The sequence below is a fragment of the Euleptes europaea genome, chromosome 7 (genome assembly GCF_029931775.1).
Source record: "Euleptes europaea isolate rEulEur1 chromosome 7, rEulEur1.hap1, whole genome shotgun sequence".
NCBI lineage: Eukaryota > Metazoa > Chordata > Lepidosauria > Squamata > Sphaerodactylidae > Euleptes > Euleptes europaea.
In genome coordinates this window covers 57,236,848-57,261,889 of record NC_079318.1, presented here as the reverse complement: position 1 = coordinate 57,261,889, position 25,042 = coordinate 57,236,848, and the positions used below count along the sequence as shown (strand labels likewise).

At 42.7% G+C, this 25,042-nt stretch overlaps 2 protein-coding genes across 3 annotated transcripts in view; both read right to left on the bottom strand.

The window, feature by feature from the left end:
* The window catches only part of DYNC2LI1 (dynein cytoplasmic 2 light intermediate chain 1), a 30,346-nt gene extending 17,137 nt beyond the window's left edge, over positions 1-13,209 (bottom strand). The window contains exons 1-5 of one of the 2 annotated variants that reach the window (XM_056852631.1): positions 13,130-13,209; positions 8,965-9,082; positions 6,336-6,370; positions 4,359-4,428; positions 2,165-2,253 (exon numbers count right to left, since the gene is read on the bottom strand). In XM_056852631.1, the coding sequence (XP_056708609.1) occupies positions 2,165-2,253; positions 4,359-4,428; positions 6,336-6,370; positions 8,965-9,082; positions 13,130-13,209 (392 nt within the window). The remainder of the gene's footprint in view (positions 1-2,164; positions 2,254-4,358; positions 4,429-6,335; positions 6,371-8,964; positions 9,083-13,129) is intronic. The other variant, XM_056852632.1, reaches the window with a different exon arrangement.
* A 6,701-nt stretch (positions 13,210-19,910) lies between these two features.
* The window catches only part of PLEKHH2 (pleckstrin homology, MyTH4 and FERM domain containing H2), a 64,724-nt gene continuing 59,592 nt past the window's right edge, over positions 19,911-25,042 (bottom strand). The window contains exon 29 of the mRNA XM_056853619.1: positions 19,911-20,096. Coding sequence (XP_056709597.1) covers positions 19,911-20,096 — 186 coding nt within the window. The remainder of the gene's footprint in view (positions 20,097-25,042) is intronic.

Sequence of the window (25,042 nt, the reverse complement as noted above, 5' to 3'; positions counted from 1 at the left end):
TATAGTCCAGGCTTCCTGCCCGTTAGAACTGTTCAAGATTCTTACAGCTAAGACAATTAAGGACTAATTCAGGTATGTATGTTCACTCCTGAATGGCATGGTTCATGTGAAACAGCAAACTACAGTTTGCCCTTAAGGGAACAAGCTTGGGGAACCCTTGGACTTGCATACCTCCTCCTCCATGCACACACACTGCTAGAAAATTAAGTATTTCTGAGGCAACCATAATTTGTTCTTTCATCCAAATCATAAGCAATGGTTTGTTCTCTGCCCCTGCAGTCCAGGACTCCCAATTAAAATTCAGTCCTGGTTTGAGGGTAGGGAACAAGCCATTGTTTGTGAATTAGATGAAACAATGAACTATGGTTTGCAAGCAAAACAGAAGCTGTACACAAAGGGATGAGGGGGAGCAAGTGTCCAAGCCTGAGGATTCCCTCAACTCATTCTTACACATGATTCCTGCCAATATCTCATCAACCGTTACCATGACATTCAATGATTTATAGCTGAAGGTATGTACTACTGAAAATTATTGTTTTGAAGTGGTAGGCAACTCTTTCTGGATAGTCTGATTTCTGATAGTTGATTCAGATGTGTAAGTCATAATTTGGGGTGGCACTTTAGAGAGGCAGAAAATCTCTCTAAGAGCTCCCCTAAGAATATTAGAGGGGAATAGGAGTTTCAGTTTGTGTGAAGACCTAATAAGCTGATCTACAGGAGAATGAATCTCTTTAAATTTTCCCAGATTAGGAGCTCTTAAGAATAGGTAACCCATATATTTTGAATCAAATTACTTTGAATTTTCTTTAAGCACTATCACATTAAAAAGACCAGGATATAGTAGCCATTTTAACAACTAAATGTTCCATGGGAAACAGATAAAAGAAGTCCAACTGATAACCAAAGCATAGCTTAGTGATGAATGCTGGGTTTGGTTGTCATGAAATCCTCTTACAAATCCCCATTCAGCCATGCTGTTAATGGGTGGGCCTCTCAATATTTCTCAGTTTAATCTACCTCAGGGATTGATGGGAGGCTAAAATTCCCTTCTGTTAAGACATTCAAAGCAGTTTACAATTCAAAATATGAATCAACAAAACAATAAACAGTAGAAATTGTCTCAGGCTATTGGTTCTCTACTCAGCAGTGGATGGCATAAACTTCCTGGCTTGGATATCTCTTCTTTGCCTTCCCCTCAGGTAACACAGGTTAACTCCAGGGAAGGGGTGGGGGAAGCCCCAGTTGGTTTCTCCAAGGATAACGACAGTTCCTTCAGCTAATGGCATGAGATCCCTGGCCTGAGCTCTTCCTGATAACAATTCACCAACATTTTGCTACAGTCAAACTGATCTACCTTCTTTCCGTCTCTTGGGTGACATGTATTGTTAGTTTGCAGCCTGTGGGTAAGGTGTGTACATTACACTCATTTCTGTACAATGTCTGTCACAAGTATTCTGTATAGGATTTTAATTGCTGTGAGCTACTTTGGGGCACATTTTTTGTCTGAAAAGTAGGGTAAAAAATTAGGTAAACATTTCATTTTTTACCAGTAGCATCTAAGTTGACGGTACACCACCACCATTCAATCCCGCAAATAAAGTAAAAAAATGGTAGATAACATTTTCTATAAAGCAGAATGTAATGAACAGAAAGATTCATGAACATTTCAAAATGAATACTGTTACAGTTTAAAGATTTTCTCTGCAATACAAAGGACAGAGACGGGCAGAGCAATCCTGAAGAGGGAGCAGTTGTAGGGCTCCTGCAACAATTTACAGGAAAAGCAATTTACAGGAAAACCCCATGGAACTCCCCATAGAGTTCCACGGGGCTATGTCACCTCTATGCAGGCATAACTCGACACCTGCAAAAAGGGGCATTCCCGGGCTGAAAGGGTTTTGGTAAATAACTAACGTCTGCTCCACCCCTGGGAACATCCTGGCAACACCCCCATCAGCCCTGGCGCGAGGCCTTGCCCTGGAAAAACACTGCTAGCAAGGCAGTGCCAGCACCCCAAGTGCTCAATGAACTAGTGGCACTTATGCCGGCGTAGGGGTCACACCGCCTCCTCTTCAGCTCCGCCTCCCCCTTCAGGATTGCTTGGTAAATTCCTAAACAAAGAAAACAGAGATTGTTTGAAATTCCCAGGTACTTCATTCATTACCTGACATTAGTAGTAGTTATTGGGATGGGAATCAAGTCCAACAATGAAGTTCCACCACCTAGTTCCCAAAAATGAGCAATGTCTTTGGGCTGCAAAAGAGTTTCTTCAAATTAGTAATTTGTGTGGTATTCTGATGCCCCACCAAGATGTCCTCAATATTCATATTACTGACAACATAGATATCCTTTTCTGATATGAGATAATAATTCACCAGAGAAGCACAGCAATCTTATAACATGATTACAAGTACCGTATATACCCGTGTATAAGCCGACCCACGTATAAGCCGAGGTGCCTAATTTTCCCCCCAAAATGGGGAAAAATTAGGCACCTGCGTATAAGCCGAGGGTCGGCTTATAACCCCTCCACCCCCCCACGCAGGCTTACCTGACCAGACTCCTGGCGGCGGGAAGCGGCGGATCCGGCGGGAAGTGGCGCGGGCCCGGCGGGGGCGGCGGAGTGGCTTCCCTGCGGCCGCAGGGGGCCTCTGGAGACCGCTCCCGGCCGGGGAAAGGCGGCGGGGGCGGCTGAGCGGCCTTCCTGCGGCCACAGGGGGCCTCTGGAGGCCGCTCCCGGCCGGGGAAAGGCGGCGGGGGCGGCTGAGCGGCCTCCCTGCAGCCGCAGGGGGCCTCTGGAGGCCGCTCCCGGCCGGGGAAAGGCGGCGGGGGCGGCTGAGCGGCCTCCCTGCAGCCGCAGGGGGCCTCTGGAGGCCGCTCCCGGCTGGGGAAAGGCGGTGGGGGCGGCCTCCCTGCGGCTGCAGGGGACCTCTGGAGGCTGCTCCCAGCCGGGGAAAGGCGGCGGGGGCAGCTGAGCGGCCTCCCTGCGGCTGCAGGAGGCCTTTGGAGGCCGCTCCCGGCCGGGGAAAGGCAGTGGCGGTAAGTTCCCCCCTCCCTCTACCGTATTGACCCGTGTATAAGCCGAGTTCGGCTTTTTTTTGGGCTGAAAAACTCGGCTTATACGCGAATATATATGGTATGTTAATCTTACTCTCAGCTCCTGATCCACAGGTGAAGCATAAACAACTATTTGTTTGCAGGTCTTTTAAAAGCACCAATGCAAATATACCAGTGTTGCAATAAAATACATGCAACAATGGTAGGGAGACATATGCTTCCAGTATACATGTACTGGGCACATACCAGGAAATCACAACTCATCATAGCTGCTAGTGTGTGTCATCTATGTTTGCGGAGAAACAAACTTATGCTACATTTGTGCATAGCAGCTGTGGGGAACTAATTTTTAAAGCACAGCAGGGGGCTGACTTAGATCATGACCAAGACACAGGGATCAGGACCAAGATCGAGACCAAGGGGCTTCTGCTTCTCCCCACTCCACGGGGTGTTATTTGATCCATTTTGGTGCTGAAAATGCTCCACTGTCCATACTGGGGTTGTTTTGGATTGGGAAAATGGCATTGGGGGAGGAGAGTAGAAGCTCCTCCTCCTCCTGTGCTGTTCTTCCCAGCCCAAACTGATACCCTGCAGTCCTTAAAAAAAAACCCAGTTCATTGGGCACTTGCTGTGCAATAACTGATTTATTTGGAATGTCCTACAAGATAGGAATTTGGCTAGCACTACTACATTCCTTTGGAGTTATCGGAGATTTTCGGTGGAGGAAAGCTAAAAACTTTTGTATTTAAGCAGCATGTAAACCAATTACATTTCTTCTCCTGAGAAGTCATTCTTCAGAATAGAAGTATTAGGACCAAACTAGACATGACCTTTTAAATGTTTAGTCGGGGTTTCCTGGGCCTGACCTGCTCTCCCTGATCATGTCTAGTCTGGCCCTAATACTTCTATCCTGAACAATGACTTTTCAGGGGAAGAAACATTATTGGCTTACAAGCTGTGTAACTGCAAAGGTTTTTAACTTTCCTCCACAGAATCAGATAATTCCAAAGGAATGTAGTAGACCTAGCCAATTCCCCTATCCTGCAGATTACATCAGTTTATTGCACAACAAATGCACAATTTACAGGGTTCAAAATTTAATACATTTACTAGAAAATGAAAGACTTTCCCCCAGCTAGTGAGACCATTCATACTGAACCGTTGTTTGGAATGTGATTATAGTGTGAATCTCTAGAGCACCTACTGGACAGTGCATACAGCTCATAACATGCAGTACAGCTTATCTCACATGGCTGTAACGCCCATGATGATCTACAGTAGTAGACTGTCAAAATACTTACTGTGTTATGTCCTTTTGCTCTTCTTCCAAAAGTATATTCCAAAGCTAATGTTGGTTTTGGAGTTTCATCCCTAATAAATCAAGATACCCCCTCATTGTCAATTTCTATTGAAATTATTTTTGGATAAAGCTACTTTCGCTCTAACATCAACATAGCTTATTCACAAAGATATATGAGGGACAAACAAGACAGTGACGCCCTACTGACAAGACATCCTAGTGGAATGACAACCCTAAAAGAGTAAAAGTTATATCCTATGATACTCTTTCACTAAGAGCGCATTTCTGAGGGGGAGGCAAAGCCATAGGAACTGGTGTGACCCCCCACTGGTGTAAGTGCCCATTTAACCCGGGATAATGGGGTCCTATGACATCCTGGGTGGCACAGATGCTGGTGCCTGGGCACCCTGGAGCGGTGCGGGCCTCTGCCACCGCGCTGGGACCTAAATCATGGAAGCAGCGGGCAGCGCCTGCATCAGGGGGGATGTTCCCGGGGCATTCCTGGGTGTGGAGCTGATGTTAGTAAGCTTCCTAACCCCTTTGGCCCCAGGAACGCCCCCTTGAGTTGTGGCATGGCTGGGCCACCTTTTTCAGTGGTGCAACCTCCCTGTTTGCAGTGGGGCATTTCCCCCTTTTTATCCTTTTTATTTTTTAAAAAGCCCCCCCCCCCCCCACTGTGGTGGCCAGGAAGCCTCTGAGGAGGCAGCATGGCTGCGTTGCTCCTGGCCACCTCGGATCTACCCACTCCCTGAGGAATGGGCTGCCCATCAGCTCCAGCTAAGGACCCATCAGCTCCAGCTAAGGACACAGCTAAGGACACCAGTACATTATAAACTAACTTACTAATATAGAAAATATCACATTAATCCGTCTCCTCACCAACTTACTGAAATTTGGCCCAAATAATGAATCTCACAAAATACTAGGAAAGAGAATATTATAACTGAGCCACCATTAATGCTTCTGTGTGGAACCTTCTTGATTGCCACAGATATTACTATGAGGCCAATGTAAGACAGGCAATCTGGGAAGGCCAAAGGGTCAAAGCCAGCCTTACTGTGGATGGTAGGTTTCTATCTCCATAGCTCTGTGCCATTAGAAAAAAAAGAGTTCTTGTGCACTGTGATGGGACAAAGGTTAAATTATCCTCAATTAAAGTGTGAAAAAAATCTAATCTCAAAACTTTGAGGTAGTCAGATAGTTTAGCAGGTGGCAGAGACCTTTTTATAACTGAAGAGCCAAACTGTCAAAATTTCTTCTGCATGCAGGATGAGGCTGGAGGGTGTGACAGATATGCAAAGGGCTAGCCAGAGCTTTCTGAATACCCTCTGATTGCTGATGGGATTAAAGGATCTCCCTATCAGGGCCAAGTGTCTGCTCAGAGCGCTTCATTAAGTATGCGAGGGACACTGTGTGTGTGTGTAAAGTGCTGTCAAGTCGCAGCAGACTTATGGCGACCCCTTTTGGGGTTTTCATGGCGAGAGACTAACAGAGGTGGTTTGCCAGTGCCTTCCTCTGCACAGCAACCCTGGTATTCCTTGGTGGTCTCCCATCCAAATACTAACCAGGGCCGACCCTGCTTAGCTTCTACTCCCTATTGTTCCCAGCTTTTCATGCCTCGAGTTCAGGGAAATGCAAACGACACGTGACTGCCTGTCAAGTTTGTATACAGATCACACAGATGGAGTCCAGAGCCCTGGAATCTTGATCCACCTTTGTGGAGTAGTGCCCTGGTTCTCCTGTTAGCCTTGGTCCTATACACCTCAATGGTACACCAGGTTGCTGGGGCAGCTAGGGGGCTAACAAAGGAGCCTTCTGTCTAGCCTCAGGGAAACAATCACTGTTAGGGGACAATCCTACCCATATTTTCATTATTTGAAAGCACCTTGTTTTGCTATATTTCTACAAAGTCGTTGTTGATGATACTTAGAACGTTGAGTGCCCAGAAACCATAAAATATTACTCAAACAACACGTACCTGTCAAGACACCTCAATATAATAGTAGTCTTTCCCTAGAAATTTAAAATAAACACAGAACACTATTGTAATGCCATTACAGCATAAACATTATATCAATTTATGTGTTGTAATGCATTCTTCTAATCACTCCCCAAAAAAGTATCTGAAAATTATAAATGTAGGCAATTATTTGTAGTCTGATTACCGGAAAGTTAGCTGCCAACTTTCTATCAGACACTGCTATTATTATTATAAACTAGCAGAGATGACAACAATAGTAATAGTAATAGGATACGTAGAAATAAGACATCACAGTAACAATCAGTCTAGCCAGCTGTATTCACCTGAGAAATCACTAGTAATTGTAAATAACAGGTTAATCTAATAGTTTACTTCTGATGGAATTGCTGCAAACTAATGAGATGGAAATCAAAGAATTAATGAAATATACATAAACATAATATAATTTGGTGTATTGCTGCTGAAATAATTCAGGTGCTAGGTGAGACGGTTTACTATGAAAAATGGTCCTTAACATTAATTGTTACAGGGGTTTTTTTTCAAAGGAAAAAAAAGTAATTTCTTAAGACTTAACATAGCTTTTTTAAAATTGGAAGTTAATACTGGTTACCAACATTTCTAACATCTTTATCCTAGGTTACACTGAGAGAGCAAGCCTCAGCAGGTCTACTTGGAAAGAAGTTCCATTTTATTCCATTCTAAGCATTCTAAGGACTGCAGACTTCCTTAAGTAATTACATTGATACTACCATGCAATCCTAAGAATACCAAGAATGGAATAAAATTACTCCATTTTCATTTTGCTACATGTAACATCTTAAGGTCTAATAGATTTATTAAAGCATGCTAGAGCTCCATCATATGTATGAAACAAAGCCTTAAGTCAGTATTATATATACAGTGGGGAAGTTGGAGGGGAATTCTGAACACAGGACAAAAGGATATGAAATATAAGAGGAATTAGGATGTGTTTACTTAGATGTGTTCAGAACTTCAGTGTCAACCAGAATTTTGCAAGTTGACAACTAGCAATATAGAGATCTTGCTGGATATAGGTCAGTTCTAATCATCCAGCCATTTAAACAGCAGGAGTTTATTTTCACTCAGGGAGGTTTTGAAAAATGAAATTATACACCAGATAATCACTGAAAATAGAACATACTTCATTAAAATTTGGCTACTTTAGCCAATACTAAGAATATTTTGGTAAGAGCCCCGTGGCGCAGAGTGGTAAGGTGCAGTACTGCAGTCCAAGCTCTGCTCACGACCTGAGTTCTATCCCGACAGAAATCGGTTTCAAGTAGCTGGCTCAAGGTTGACTCAATCTTCCATCCTTCCGAGGTCGGAAAAATGAGTACCCAGCTTGCTGGGGATAAAGGGAAGATGACTGGGGAAGGCACTGGCAAACCACCCCATAAACAAAGTCTGCCTAGTAAACGTCGGGATGTGACGTCACCCCATGGGTCAGGAATGACCCAGTGCTTGCACAGGGGACCTTTACCTTTTTAAGAATATTTTGTATATATACATTACAGACTTCTAAACCCATGCAGGGCAGGAAAGATTTCATCTCACTAGAATTGATAATTTTAACTATTAACTATTTTAAACAACCTCATTTCAATAACAACATATTTATTGCACTCATGGACCAGAAAATATCAAGGTACAAATTCTATGCTACAAATCTAATGACCTAAAATCTCATGTTTTCAAAAATTACTAGCAAATAGATAAAACTCTATATAAAACAATATAAAACATACATCTGTAGTTGCTACTATTCTTTACCAGCAACCCTTTTCTTGTTTTGAGTTTTGATCACATAAGCACAAAATTTGCTTTGAAATAATGGGATCTTCATTAATTAATAGCTTTTCCAACCATACCCCTCTTAGCATTCTGGATGTTTAGCTAATAAAGGAGTAATAAACTTAGCCCTCAATCCACTGTAGTACAAACATCGAAAAAAGACAAGTACCATCATCTCCACCTCACCCATTGTACGTGGGCAGAGTCTCTCTAAGTATGGAGTTTTTTTATATTTGCATTCAAGTAGTCGAGGACATAGCCTCATATCTGGCCAGAGTGAAAGCTGTTCTAGTTTGATGAGCATCAAGATGTGAGAGATAATGAGCCGGGGCCATGATATACCTGAATTTCATAGGAGACCTAAAACAGGATGACTTGTTAAGATCATGTTGTCGCTCTACATCCTCTATCCTGTTTAACTAAGCCTTTTGCCAGTTCATAATCTAGCTTCAGGAAAGCACTCGGAGAAAGACTGACTCTCCCTAAATTATTCCTAACCACCTGTATCCACTTGGGCTGGAAAGATTCTTGGGCTAACTGCTGAAGTAGGCCTCTTCCGTTTATATTTATCCTAAGCCATTGATAGAATGATAGAATAAAAACTCTAGCCTCCATTCACATATCGCCCTACTCAAGTTGAATTACAGCGTTAGATATGCAAGGTGGCACCTGCAAAATAGCACGAAGGAATTTAGACTGTACCTTTTCTAAAGAAGCTAGGCAGGAAGTAGAAGGACCTAGATAGATTCCATAGAGCAATAGGGGATCTGGTTTAATTTAAATGCATAGTAATTTAGTAAAATAAATCAATTACCCCATTTTTATTTCCAATAAAGAATATGGATCTTTCCCAACATTCCAGTCCATCTCTGTCACCTTCCTGATTTTCTTTTTTCTCAACTTCAGCTTTAGCAATTTCCCATAAGGTGTCACTGGTAGAGAAAACAAAACAAGAATGCCTTCATACAAAATAAGCTTCCAGTTAAGACCTTTCCTAATGAATTATTTCCTAATGAATTATTTTTGTCAGCTGTACACAAAGGGTTTCTTCCTGCAAATATGTTTATTAAATAAAATGAGAACAGAATTATGGGACCGTACACAGAGAAATTTTCATCTGGGATGCCAGAGCTTTAGAATATTCCAGACCAGCACTAATTTCTTTATCTTGTTCAAATTAACAGACTGACAGTACAATCCTAAACAGAGTTACCGATATATCTAACAGCAAAGTTGGCAAATCTTTGGATACTTAAATCCCAATGACTGGAGCTGAAAATGGGCCTCCAAATAACAGAAGCGGCCCTCTGTGGCCATTGCTCAGCAATCCCAAGTGTACTGCCAGTTGAAGGCTTATTTTCTGTCAGCAGAAGGCAGGGCCTTTCCAGTGCTGTTTTGGCCTTTGAGGGAGGAATCACAGGGGGAGGCCTGACAGCAACCACCTGATACCATGCAAATTCTAAAACTCACCCAGGCTTGCTACTATCCAACAGCAGCCACCCCACAAAAGCTAGTGTGGTGCAGTGGTTTGTTTCATACTAGGATCTGGGAAGCCGAGGTTCAAATCCCCATTCTGCTGTGGTGCTCAGAGTGACCTTGGGCCAGTTACACATTCTCAGCCTAACTTGCCTCACTGGGTTGTTATGAGGTTAAAATGGAGGAGGGGAGAATGCTGTAAATTTCTTTGGGTCCCCACTGTGAAAAAGGTGGGGTATATAAAAAAGTGAAATAAATAAATAATATATATAACTGAAGATGAGAAGGCAGTTAAAAGGCAGAATTTTTGGACAAAAGGGAACAGTTAAAGGTGACTATATGGGAGTTGCCAAGAAGAGGGAAAGAAGGTGTGGTAAGGTGGATAAGGTTGTCAAGAAGAGGGAAAGAAGGTGTGGTAAGGTAGGTTTAAATTGCAGGTGAAAAGGTACTGGCTGGATATTAGGAAAACATTTTTACAGTAAGAGTTGTTCAATGGTGGAATCAGCTACCTAAGGAGATGGTGAGCTCCCCCTCACTGGCAGTCTTTAAACAGAGGCTGGACAAACACTTGTCAGGGATTCCCTAGACTGATCCTGCATTGAACAGGGGGTTGGACTAGATCAGGGGTCCTCAAACTAAGGCCCGAGGGCCGGATCCGGCCCCCAGAGGGCTTTTGTCCGGCCCGGGGACCAAAGAAGCCAGTCCCCCCTTGCCCCCCTCCCCAGAGCTTTTCTGGGCTTCCTGGCTGTGTACGCACAACTGGAAGCCTCCCTCCCGCCCCAGTCGCCCCCTTCCCTGCTCCCTCTCCAGCCCAAAACCCCTTTCCTGGGCACACAAGGCATATTGCTGCTTTGCGTGCCGCCCGGTCGCCCCCTTCCCCCTCTCCCTCCCAGGCCCAAAACCTCCTTTCCTGGGTGTGCGAGGCATCTTGCTGCCTCGCACGCCGCCCAGTCGCCCCCTTCCTGTCCTGGCGTTCCTGTTTTGGCCACAGTTGGCAGCGTTCTCACGGCTCGGGCCTCTCTCTCCTCCTGGGGGTATCCTTGTGGCCTGGAGATAATTGTAGGGGCCCCTTGGGAGGGCTGGGCATATCTCCAGGGAGAAGAAAAAGACTTGTGGCCATTTATGCACAGGAGGTTTTGCCTTGGATTTGCCGCTCTGCAGATGCACATTTTCCCCATCCGAATTCTCAGAACTCAAAAGTAAATTCCCACCCCACCCCAGGGGAGAGTTTGGAGAATTCGGATGGGGAAAATGTGCATCTGGAGAGCGGCAAATCCAAGGCAAACCCTTCCATGAATAAATGGCCTTGGTTTTTACATGCCAACTTTCTCTACCACTAAAGGGAGACTCAAATTGCCTTACAATCCCCTTCCCATACCCTCCCACAACAGACTCCCTGTGAGGCAGGTGGGGCTGAGAGAGTGCTAACAGAGCTGTAACTTGCCCAAGGTCAGCCAGCTGGCTTCGTGAGTAGGGGTGGGGAAACCAACCAGGTTCACCAGATTAGCCTCCGCTTCTCACGTGGAGGAGTGGGGAATCAAACCCGGTTCTCTAGAGTCCCCGCTCCAAACCGCCACTCTTAACCACTACAGGGGGAAGGACCGGGCTTGTAAGGAGGATGCTTTTCCGGAGAGCCCCCTCGTGCCGCCGCCTCCTCCCCAGCAACAGTCCGGCCCCCAACAGTGTTTGAGGGACAGTGAACTGGCCCCCTGTTTAAAAAGTTTGAGGACCCCTGGACTAGATGGACTGTATGCCCCCTTCCCACTTGATGATTCTATGGTACAGAGCTGAAGTGGCCCCTGCAAGTCCTTGCGGGTTCTCCACTGCAGAACTGGGCCACAGTTCTCCTGGGCAGAGGCAGCCAATGGGAGAGAAAGCTGAAGGCAGGAGAGCAGAAAAATGTAGACTGGGTAGTGGGTGGGGCAGAGATGAGGAAACATGGAAAGAGAAGAGGCCAAGGGGGCTTTCAGGGAAGGAAAAGTAGTGGGGCAGGGGAAAATGAGATACACTTCTGCAAGTCTTTGATGGTCCCTGGTTTGTAATTTCTAATAGCACCACCACTTTTGAAAGATTCCCATCATAACCACACTTTCTGTGTTAAATAGCAGAGAATCCTGAATACAGGAACCCTACATTTCATCCAAATTTTTCAGTTGCTCCTACTGAAAAATATTAAATGCAGGGGCATGAAATTGCATTCTCATGGATTCTTTATTTAGAATGTTACTTCCTGGTTTTATTACATTTTTAGTTCCTTTGCAGAGCTTTCTTTCTTTTCCTTTTAAAAAAGATAAGCAATCTTATCTGGGCCCATACTTTGAACTGCTTCCTAAAAGTCAGCCATCTATTTTGGATGGTAATAGGTTTATTGAGTACTGATTTTCATCTATTTATTTTTTTAGTACACAGACAGGGAAGATCAATGGAAATGTTTATTCAACTCACAAGCAGAGTGAGTGAGTGAGTGAGTGAGCGAGAGAGTGAATTCATCAAATTATAAACTAGTCTGAAACCTATAGCTCCTAGAATGGCTGAAGCAAAACAACAACCTGATTTCAGCAAAAATCCAGAAGTCTGCTAAATAGAAGGGATTACCCAGAGGTTGCTAATCAAAAAGTATAACATAAAATTGACAGTCCAAGCACATTTCCTTTGGCATTTTAATTTCAAGAAGCAGCAGCCCCCTGTAAATTTCTATCCTATTACACTTACTCAAGAGTAAAGACTGAATTCTGCAAGACTGACTTTCCAGCAAGCATACAAGGGCTCAGGATGTACCACTGTAATCCTTTGGTTGGTCCAATGCGATTGTCTCACTGAATCACATTAGACTTACCTTTCAGTACACAGGTCTTGGGAATAAACAAGCCCTGCTGTGCAGAGGAAGGCACTGGCAAACCACCTGTTAGTCTCTTGCCATGAAAACCCCAAAAAGGGGTCGCCCTAAGTCGGCTGCGACTTGAAGGCACTTTACATACACAATTAATGGGATATGGGACACTTCCAAGGAAGCGTCTATTGGCCAGGGCAGCAGATTATATTTGTTGCAATGCTCAAAGTTTGTGGTTCAACTATGAATCTTTTCGGTCGGCAAAAATGCAATATACTATTTAAACCAGGAACCATCTTTTGAGCAAAACAAGCTTTTGACAGCCAGAAAAATATAAATTTTCCACAGGGTTCCCCCCCCCCTCCTTTAAGTCAGGGAAGACTGCAGAGCGAAGAATGGCATTTTGCCATGTGTGGCCACAAAGTGGGATACAGACCAGCCAAAAGAGATAACCTGGAGGGGGGGGGGGATGGCTTAGGGTGTGGATACTGAGCGTGCGCCGTTGCGTGCCTATGGGAATCCCGCAGAAACACATTCACAACGACCCTTCCTTCCTCTCGTGGAAAGCGGAGCTCTAAGGGAACAGCCGCTGGATGCGCCAGACGCGGACGCAGCAATAAAGGACGCACACAAAGCGTAGACGAAGGTGGTGGTCCCACGTTAACCCAGTTACCTGGCCCCGGGCATCGTTCCGTGGACCCCACGAAAACACCGCTCCGAATTCTTAGGCCTCTGCAGACTCTCGGTCGCCATAGCAACAACTCCTATCCCGGAGATCGGACGCGGAGAAGCATCATGGGATATGTAGTTCTTCGGCAACAGAAACCTATTTTGCTGGAACGGAAGGCAAACTCAGCGGACCGCGGCTGCCATTCATCCCTTTTTTTTAATCGCCGGTGAGGCCCTAACGCACAAACCTGGTTTGGCGCAGGAATTAGCATTACTGGCAATGGCATCCGCTGCAAATAGGTTTGATTATGTTTGCATCAAGGAGGTTAAAATGATTTTTGCTAGCTCTGCTTCATTTTAGGATTTTATTTTACTTCTTACATCCGATCCAGAGGCTCCCGTAGCTTATGGTGTGGTCTTTAGATCTTTTAAGTCTTCTTTATGAAATGAAAGGGAACATATAAAAATCGATTTAATATTCAGGTCGGGCACACGGATCTCTTTTAATCTGAAGCTGCTCGACAGCTGCTTGGTTCGATTGTGTCCTTTTCTAAAACGACGCTTTTGCCTTCTGTGTTTTACTGTGATACTACTGTTTTGTGAAACAGACTACACATTTAATACTTGTATGGAAATATGTTTTCACAAATGAGGGATTTAATCGACTAAATAACACAGTAAAGTTAAAATTGCCTTAGACTGACATTGCAGAATAAAATGCTACAGGTTTTCTTTGGTAATCCCTTTATTGGAATGTTTGTTTTTTTACAGTCATATAAAAATATCTTATACAAAAATCGCTAAATATCCAAAAAATAAAATACAAATACTCCACAAATAAAAATTATATAACATTAATTTATTTTAAGTACAAGTTCCATTAAAGTATCTCTTTATTAGGTTCATTAATCAACTTTCAAGGACTATGCATTTTTGGATTAAACAGACCTATATAACTTCAATCCACGTGAAGAGATCTCCCTCCTGTAACCATCACTAACCCACATTATTTAACCAAGACACTCCAGTCCAGCTCTAGTTGCATCTAAACACTGTATTTATAATGCACACCCTACTGAAAACAACACAATGAAGAAAAGCAGTATAAGCTTTCTGATCCAAATATGGTTGTATACTGTGTCATACATCCAAGCTATGTTTGCAGGTGCTAATATAGCAAGTGAAGTGTGCGCAAAAGCCTGCTTTTGCACACATATTGCTTTTGTAGTAGTAGTGGTTGAGATCAGGTATGAGACAATAACCAACTACTTTAATTTAAAATTGTACCATAAATAAAATCAGGTATCACATTATGGACTTTTAAAAGGGTATTATTAAATTACTTTGAAACAAGCAGCAAACATGATGACAGATGCAGTGTAAAATGCCTGCCAACTCTACCTCTTTTGATGGCCACACACTCGTCTAAATGGTGATCCCGGCTTCCTACTACTCCTGTAATTTACAGTACACTCATATTCAGAATTGCTCCAGTTTAAGATTTCAATGGGTTTAGACTGGGTTACCTCAGCATAGGATTGCACTATCAGTGCCCTAACGTTTGCTGTTTCTCTGTGCAGTTTACAGTGCAATCCTAAACGGAGTCTACATCCTTCGATGGATTTAGAAGAGTGCAACTCTCTAGGATTGCACTAATCTAGAACAGGTTCTCAAACTTTACCCCACCAACAGTTCAGGGTAGACAGAGTATTGCTGAAGAGGGAATTTTTTCATTTTCATGTAGGGAGCCATATGTATTCAATCACCCCTTTATACGAAAAATCAAAAATTTGCCATGTCAGAATTACAGCCAGGTACAAAATCATCTATTGTTTCTTCTGCTGAATTTAACATGGTAACTGCTGGATTTAATATGGGAGCCAATTCCCACAAATGACTCATGTGAATATGAGATAAAAAACATTTCTACGTGGAGATTTTACCACCTTAGAAATCTTCCCACCCACCCTAGTAAAGTTTGAGAACCTTTTATATCAAATTGCTCAGAAAAACAAAATAAAAAGTGCTGAGGGCCAAATTACACTTGAAACTGGGAGTTTTATGGCTAGAACTCCTATGGGTCTTAAAAAACGAAAACCAGCAGTTATACAGATACCCACTCATACAGGGGCCAGAAGCGAAGGATGGGTGTTGTATTCCCAGTCCATAACAGTCCTGCAGAGCTGCAATATGTATCACTGAGGCAAAAATACAGGCAGCATGCTAACAGCCCATTCCTGAGCTTTCAGTGGCTGGGGACAGTGGGGAGGCACCTCCTAAGTCGATCCACAACTGCTGAAAGCTCGAAAAAAGCCTTTTAAATATTTTCTTTTAAAATGGGGCTTTTCGTTCCATTTAGAATAGCAAGGCTGCGCCTGCTAAAAAGCAGGCACAGCCTCGCTCTTCTTCCTGCTGGCATACCTGAGGCGAAAGGGGAGAGGAGGCTGCCTACAGGCAGCCCCACCCCCTGGAACGCCGGCGTGGGTCTTTACGCCGGTGGGATGCCAGCGGAAGGCCCTGTTGGCATCCAAGGGTGGTGCTGCCACGGCAGCGCTGGGAGACCGCATCCAGGCCTCCTTGCCAGCATTGAGGCCACTTATGGCAGCATAAGTAGCCCGGACGCTGATGTGGGGGCCCCCAAAGCTGGTGCAGCCCCTTCCTGGCCTCCTGAGGACTTTTGTCCTCAGAAGTCAGGAATGCACTGTAAGTACATGCGTGTTTGACCTAAAGGCAAAGGGCAGCATTGTGGGGCCATTTCAGATTGGGAAAACAGCATGGGAGAAAGGTTTATTCCACAAAGTGCTGCCAACAAGCCTGCAGAAAAATGTCCTGTTCATTTAATAGAGTCTTAATGCGTAGAAATGGGCACGGAAGTAAATATCACCTGGTAAATGAAATTTAACTTGATATTATTTACCAGATGATGTTATTTATTTTACATGAAATTTTTCTGGCAACATCTCCCCCATCCTGATACAAATCTGAGGGAGCCATCCTGTAAATGGTAAGATTGTCAATTGCCTGTAGATGTGCGTCCTCTGTGGTGGCGCCTGCTTGTCCAACAGCCTGCCTGAGGAGGTCAGGAATGCTCTCACACTTCTATCATTCTGTGGTACAGGCAAAACAGAAACGTTCAGATGGGCATGTTAATTAACAGATTAAAACTGCAATGTAATTATATTGTTGTAATTATATGTTGTTAGCCTCCCTGAACCCCCTGAGGGTCAGGTACCAACCAAATCAAATAAATAAATAATAAATAATAGAACCACCCAGAAGAGCACTTTTACGCAGCAGTAAGATGGAAGTCTATTGCCATGTTTATGGTATGTATCATCTTGCTTTTGCTGCAGTCTTCTACCTTTTGTAATCCAGTTTCTACATTGTTTATGGTCTGTTATGCCTTAGGCAGTTTTTTGTTTGCACTGTTTTCTAATTCTGTAATCCTAGTCCTATTGCATTGTTTCCTGGAAGTTTTATGCTGTCTGATTATGTATGCTTTGGCCCTCATCACTTTCCAAAGTGATAAGGAGGTTATAACTGTGTTTACAGGAATAGTAGGGATACCCAAAGAGGTACAGTTATCTGACTTTGTCTTCTTTAGTGTTAGTGATTTTAGTACCAATGACATTTGCTGCCCCGTTCCACATTATTTACAACATTCTCTTTTATGAAATCTCTCTTTAATTTGGCCATAGCTCTTTAAAAGGAAAACTAGCTAAGGGGCATTCCAGATTTAAAATATAATTTGCCAACAAATATCAGAAACCTCATTTTAAAAATATGAGGGAAATCTCCAATTCATAACAAATAAAACTCTTCGGTATCAAGTTTTAGTGGTAAAAGAATAATAAATATATGCTCCTGGGAGACTACCCCAGATCATTATATATAAATCAGTGATTTAAACACTGGCATTTATTGGGTTTTTTCCCTTCTGCAAACAAACCTGATAGAAAGACTTGTTCTGTGTAAATGCTGTACCACTCATAAATGCACCTCAGTTAAAGAAAGGCAAAGTTCACACGTGCATGTTCATCACTCACTGACTGCAGTATCTTGATACTTTGCATGAGTATAAGAACCATATTTTTATTGTCTGACATCAGAATTATAATATTATTGTTAGTTACTACTTTAAAAGCATGTATAGTAACCAGCACTAAAAACACAAGCCCTGCTCCTGCTTGCCAATCTAAAAGGCAAGATACAAAGAACAGAGAGTAAAAGAACAAGGTAGGGGAGGGAATTAGTCTGAGAATACCAGAATGATGAAGTGAGATTTACTAGGTAGCTACTTAAAATTATAAGCAGAGACTTCAGAGGCAGTGGCCAAGTTGTCAGCTAGGACTCATTTCCCATGTAACTACATCACTAGATATCGTAACATTCACTGACTTTCAGTTGATTTGCAGAGACTAGACTTACAAATATGTGTTGAATCTATAAAGGTAATTTGTAGATTTAAGAAAGAAATCAAAACAAAACGGTTGGTTCTTGTAGGTTATCCGGGCTGTGTAACCGTGGTCTTGGTATTTTCTTTCCTGACGTTTCGCCCGCAGCTGTGGCAGGCATCTTCAGAGGATGTCCTGTCCTTCAGTGTTACTCCTCTGAAGATGCCTGCCACAGCTGCGGGCGAAACGTCAGGAAAGAAAATACCAAGACCACGGTTACACAGCCCAGATAACCTACAAGAACTAATGAACTCTGACCGTGAAAGCCTTCGACAAAACAGTTGGTGTTCCCTTATCTTTGAATTCATGGTTATTTTGCTACATTCTAGCCTGAGTGGGCCCTAACTTGGATTTAGAAGAAGAGTTGGTTTTATATGCTGACTTTCTCTACCACTTAAGGAAGAATCAAACCGGCTTACAATCACCTACCCTTCCTCTCTCCACAACAGACACCCTGTGAGGTGGGTGGGGTTGAGAGAGCTCTTAGAGAGTGGTGACTAGCCCAGGGTCACCCAGCTGGCTTCATGTAGAGGAGCAGGGAAACCAACCTGGTTCACCAGATTAGCCTCTGCTGCTCATGTGGAGGAGTGGGGAATCAAACCCGGTTCTCCAGATCAGAGTCCACCGCTCCAAACCACTGCTCTTAACCGCTACACCACGCTGGCTTGTTGTGTAAGTGTCTGGCTTTTCAGGCTTGGTAATCTGAAATTTCTTTTCCTAAAACTGATGAAAAAGTAGAACTCCTAGAAATTATCTCTTGAAAATAAGTGGCATATATTACTTCATATATCTTAACATGAATTTAATGATAAAAGGGATACCTTTTTAGAATGTTTTGATTAAACAACACTGATCCCAGCTATTATGGTCTAGTACACTTAAACAGACTTACTGGGGAGTAAAGGCCACTGAGCTCAATGGGGCTTACATCTCAGTAAACATGCTTAGGATAGCACTATTTGTGACCTTATATTCTGACACCCAACAACATACCCTCTACACTTTTCACTTTCCTTCTCACATTTTATTTCCTTTTTTCTTCTTCCATTTTGCTCCCCGTCTTCTTGTTCATCCATGTAAATAGATTAACAAGAAGAATGAGTCTCTCTTCTTCATTTTTCTTATTTGTTTTTATTCTAGAAAATGAAAAACCATTACCATATATCTTATTTCTGAAACTCAAGAGTGCAGATCAAAGAAGAGCCCATATAGAAAGGGGGGATAATGTCTATAAACCTAGGAGAAGCCAAAGGTGCAGAAAAATAACAAAAAGTTTAAGAGTGGAGATTTTTAATATACTCACACCCTTGAACTGAGAAGCAATTTTTTTTAAAGGCTGAGATCTTGTTACATCATGGTCAACACCACCATACAACCAGGATTTTTTAAAAGCACAGCAGCAGGGAAGAGGGAAGAGTTGGAGGGAAAGGAGAAAGCAGTGGGAGGCAAGCAAGAGGAGAAGATGTGGCAGGATTGCCCCTCTCAACAAGTACTCACCTCTTGTAGAAACTAATACTAAAAATCTGCCTTCATTTAACAGTTTTGTGCCTGAGAAAAGACACCAGCTCTGCATCTAGTATATGATCAGCATGCATGCATGAATTCACCCTATTGTTGAATAATGAAGTAACTACACACTTCATCTCAAGTGGCATATAAGAATATGTAAATGAACTCTGAAAATGATCATTTTTAATATTGGGGTTACAGAATTAAAAGCAAAAAGCCCGTGTTGGAAAATGTTCTGAACATCCCTAATGCTGGTTCAACATATTCAAAGTTATAATGAGAAGGAATTTACAAATTCTAATTTAAGGAACATTTAAAAAGATCATATGGGGGACAGCAAAAGGTGGTTTGGTTGTAAATAAATAATTCTAATCACTGGCTATTTCTTGTTATACAGATTCATGGTGTTTCTTGACTGAGTTCATGTACCCATACCTACTCAAAAAGAAGATATCCCAGAATGTAAACTGACCCCTCTAAAAAAGTTTTTACTCAAAAACTTTTATTGCTGAACAAGGCTAACTTGTAGTGAATTTATAAAGGTATCTTCTTTTTCTTAATGGCACTAGTTTTCCTTTCAGGTTAACAGGATCTGTATCAGAACATCAATCTATTTAAATATTTGGGTATGCTAGTATTTAAATGCCCCCGGAGTCTTAAAAAAAGAGAGGAAATCTTTTACATCACTCTCAGCTTGGACCAGAACTGGTTCATGAGTAGTACCACTAATGAATAATCAAAAACCACTTATTTATTTGTACCCCTGCAGCACAATGCAGTGCAATCATCCAACATGCATTAATTTTCATAGGCATGACCTTTTCATAACAAAGTAGGTCCTTTAGTTGGTTTGTTCTTCAGCAATAATGGACGACAACCTATGTCCTTGCTATTTTGTCTTTCTGCCTGAAGAGATAATATTGCAGGAGCAGAAAAGTGGTGAACAGACCCTTTTTGCTGATGCAAATTGTTAATGTAGCTGGCAATCTGAAGAGTGATCTCAAGAATCTGAAATTGAGAAAAAAAATGCCATTTTCAAACATTTTAAATTGATGAATGAGATATTGGTGTGTTTACCTGAAATATATGACGCTTCTGAATTGTGTGGCCTCCTGGCTTTCTGCAGAATTACCTGCTACGTCCATGGATGACCTACAACCTATGTACCACCTCCTTCCTGGAAGTAAGCCCCAATTAATATAATAGTGCTTACTTCCAAGCTGGCCTGCTTAGGCTTGCTCCTTTAATCAGCTTCACTTTGTAGGGTGACTCTTCTACTAGTCTCCTTCAACTGTGTTCTAATGTCACAAAAAGACCCCAAAGGCTCTAACAAATATAAGTTCGGGGTCCCCAAACTTTTTGAGCCTGCAAGCACCCATAGAATTATGACACAGGATGGTGGACACAACCAAATAGTGTCAGGAGGTGGAGTCAACTACAAAATGGCTGCTGTAGAAGGTACAGCCAACCAAAAAGTGTCAGGGAATGAGGTTATGCATAACACTAACAGTAACTCTTGAACACTTCAAGCAAAAGCTTTGTTTAACAGGATGCCTTTTAAAATGAACATACAGTTTTAAAGTATTTTCTTGCTTACATACAGCTTACCTTCAGTCACACAGTGAAGATCCTTGTGCTGTGGGTGGCAGCTGCTAATGCAATTAAAAAAAAAATCTGCACAGCCAATCAGAATCCTTGCTGGGCAAAAGCCCCACTTGGCCCCACCCATTTTCTAAAAACATTTGACAAGTGCCAGGAAAGGTGTCAGCAGGTGTCATGATGCCTATGGACATCATGTTAGGGACTCCTGCATTAGTTGAAGTAAGTGTCCTAGTCTGTATGTACCAGTTCCTCCTTTAACATCAAGGTAGCCTTATGATATATATAGATTAGAAATCCATAGCTGAAGTACATTCATGTTGTATATTACTGTATTCTCATATTAGTACTATGATGCTAAACCAGAAGTATAGGAAGATTTCTAAAAAAAAAAAAATTCCCAGGAAAACCCCACGTGGAAGCTACAAAGCCAGTCTGCTAGACTGTGTTGCCTGTGTAGTTCGCACATTCTCAACATAGTACAGGAAGGATTAAATATCAGCATTTAAAAAAAATCATATTAAAAAAAAGAAATAGAATGTTTCAAATATAATTCTCTTTTACGAACTTTTATTTATTTATTTATTTATATGTATATACTTCATTTATATCGAGCCATTCTCTCCAATTGGGACCCCAAGCGGCTTATGTCATTCTCTGATCATGCATATTATGGCTTGTTACCAGGCTTCTATTTGAGTGATCTTTTACTTCTGACCTACCTAGTAACTATGGCACTTGATGCTGGCTGAGATTATTTACTTTTGTAGGAGAGCAGTGGAAAGGGCAGACTAAGCAGAAAGGAACAATAGAAATAAAAAGGATCTTCTAGTGTAAATTCCAAACAGCAACTTTCCAGCTAGAAAAGCTGGTCCTGCCTGCAAGGCTGTAAAAGAGGCCCTACATGGGTGGTCATAAGCATTATTATCTAAAAATAATGTACTGAATTGCTATTTTAAAAAATATTCAAGAATCTTATAGTATACCCTCTGAGGTTGCATAAATGCTTTATTCAGTTGTAAATAAATATGCTTTTATTATTATAGCAACAAATTTCATTGCATTTTAGTTAAAAATTATATAAATGACAGAGTTTGTTTTATATAAATGATTGAAATCAACCTTTTCCTTGGCATTTACAGTGAGGGAAAAAAATATATTTGATCCCCTGCTGAATTTGCCCGTTTGCCCTCTGACGAAGAAATGACCAGTCCATAATTTTAATGGTAGGTCTATTGTAGCTGTGGGAGCCAGAATAACAACAGGAAAAACCCCAGAAACCCAGAAGACAAAAGCCAGAGATTGATGTGCATTATAATGAGTGAAATAAGTATTTGATCCCGTATCAACCAGCCAGATTCGATCCCGTATCAACCAGCCAGAAGTCAGGCTACCTGGTATCTTCACTGTATGTAACGAGCTGAGATTAGAATCACCTGCTGTAAGGGAGAGGTTTTACCTGTAATCCCAGCTCGTTACAGTACATGTACAAAAGACACCTGTCGACAGAAGCAAGCAATCCATCAGATTCCAAACTAGCCACCATGACCAAGACCAAAGAGCTGTCCAAGGTTGTCAGGGACAAGATTGTAGACCTGCACAAGGCTGGACTGGGCTACAAGACTATTGCCAAGCAGCTTGGTGAGAAGGTGACAACAGTTGGTGCAATAATTCGCAAATGGAAGAAACACAAAATAACTGTCAACCTCCCTCGGTCTGGGGCTCCATGCAAGATCTCATCTCGTGGAGTTGCAATGATCATGAGAACGGTGATGAAACAGCCCAGAACTACATGGGGGGAACTTGTCAATGATCTCAGGGCAGCTGGGACCATAGTCACCATGAAAACAGTTGGTAACACACTACGCCGTGAAGGACTGAGATCTTGCAGAGCCTGCAAGGTCCCCTTGCTCAAGACAGCACATGTACAGGCCCGTCTGCAGTTTGCCAATGCACATCTGAATGACCCAGAGGAGAACTGGGTGAAAGTGTTGTGGTCAGATGAGATCAAAATCGAGCTCTTTGGCATCAACTCAACTCGCCATGTTTGGAGGAGGAGGAATGCTGCCTATGACCCCAAGAACACCATTCCCACCGTCAAGCATGGAGGGGGACATATTATGCTTTGGGGGTGTTGTTCTGCTAAGGGGACAGGACACCTTCACCGCATCGAAGGGACGATGGATTGGACCATGTATCGTCAAATCTTGGGTGAGCACCTCCTTCCCTCAGCCAGGGCATTGAAAATGGGTCGAGGATGGGTATTCCAGCATGACAATGACCCAAAACACACGGCCAAGGCAACAAAGGAGTAGCACAAGAAGAAGCACATTAAGGTCCTGGAGTGGCCTAGCCAGTCTCCAGACCTTAATCCCATCGAAAATCTGTGGAGGGAGCTGAAGGTTCGAGTAGCTACACATCAGCCTCGAAATCTTACTGACTTGGAGAGGATCTGCAAAGAGGAGTGGGACAAAATACCTCCTGAGATGTGTGCAAACCTGGTGGCCACCTACAAGAAACGTCTGACCTCTGTAATTGCCAACAAGGGTTTTGCCACCAAGTACTAAGTCATCTTTTGCAAAGGGATCAAATACTTATTTCACTCATTATAATGCACATCAATCTCTGACTTTTGTCTTCTGGGTTTCTGGGGGGTTTCCTGTTGTTATTCTGTCTCTCACAGCTACAATAGATCTACCATTAAAATTATGGACTGGTCATTTCTTCGTCAGAGGGCAAACGGGCAAATTCAGCAGGGGATCAAATACTTTTTTCCCTCACTGTAAATCACTAATTTAATCCATCCTGTTTTCCTAGTTACTTTCAGATTACCAGATGCTAGAGTCAAATGAGAGGACATAAAATTTTCATTCTCTGCTTGTGAACTCCCAAAGTCATTTAGGGGCAATGAAGATCTAAAGTAGATGAACCTTTCACCTGACCTGATAAAGCAAATGCTATGTTCCTAATGAAATAGTAGCTTTGAGTTGTAGATGGACTAGAATAGTTAAAAGGCTGTCATTAACACAATATCTATATCTTCAGGATACAATGTTGTGTTACAGCAATAAACCAAACTAACTTAGTCCCATTAAATTCACTGTCTTTGTAAGCACTGCCATGTTTTCAGACTGTGCTCCTGTTGGCTAAACCATGTCCAATGTAAGTATTTTTATTAATACTTGGGAGTTAGAAGCTTATTAGATTTTTATCCTTTTCTTCCTCCAATGATCTCAGGGTAGCTTACACCATTCATAGAATCATAGAGTTGGAAGAGACCACTATGGTCATCTAGTCCAACCCCCTACACAATGCAGGAAATTCACAACTACCTCCCCCACACCCCCAGTGACTCCTACTCCATGCCCAGAAGATGGCCAAGATGCCCTCCCTCTCACGATCTGCCTAAGGTCATAGAATCAGCATTGCTGACAGATGGCCATCTAGCCTCTGCTTAAAAACCTCCAGGGAAGGAGCACTTACCACCTCCCAAGGAAGCCTTTTCCACTGAGGAACCGTTCTAACTGTTAGAAAATTCTTCCTAACTGTTCTTCTTGTCATGACAATCCTGTGAGATTGGTTAGGTTATGGAGTGACTAGCTCAATGTTATCTAGTCAGCTCCCCTTTGGGTCTAGCAGCTTAACTACTATACCACATTGGGGTTTTATTTTATTTTAGAAAGGACTAGGTAGAGGTTAGCTTTCAAAGGAAGGAAATTCTGCGGTGTAGCACTGCCACAGAGAACGCCCCACTGTCTACCTGCCTTTTATATTTATTTATTCCTTATATTTATAGCCCACCCTCATTCCCAGCAAGCTGGGCTCAGAGGGAGAAAATAGTAACATGAAGGGAGAAAATAGTAACATGATTTGTTTTTCTGTGACTTGTAAAACCTAATAGATGGAGGATGCCTGAAGCAGTAGCCACTAAAGAAGGATGAAGGAGTTGCTGTATCCTCACTGGAGGGCATTGGGAAATGGCAGTGGAGATGCCCAGGGCCTTGGCTGCAGCACCATGCAGCCACACAAAAGAAGAAGAGTTGGCTTTTATATTCCGGCTTTCTTTACCACTTAAGGAAGAATCAAACCGGCTTACAATCACCTTCCCCTCCCCACAACAGGGCACCCTGTGAGGTAAGTGGAGCTGAGAGAGCTCTAAGAGAGCTGTGACTAGCCCAAGGTCACCCAGCTGGCTTTATGTGTAGGAGTGGGGAAACCAACCCAGTTCACCAGATTAGAGTCCGCTGCTCATGTGTAGGAGTAGGGAATCAAACCCGGTTCTCCAGATCAGAGTCCACCGCTCCAAACCACTGCTCTTAACCACCACACCACGCTGGCCACACAGATGCTGAATA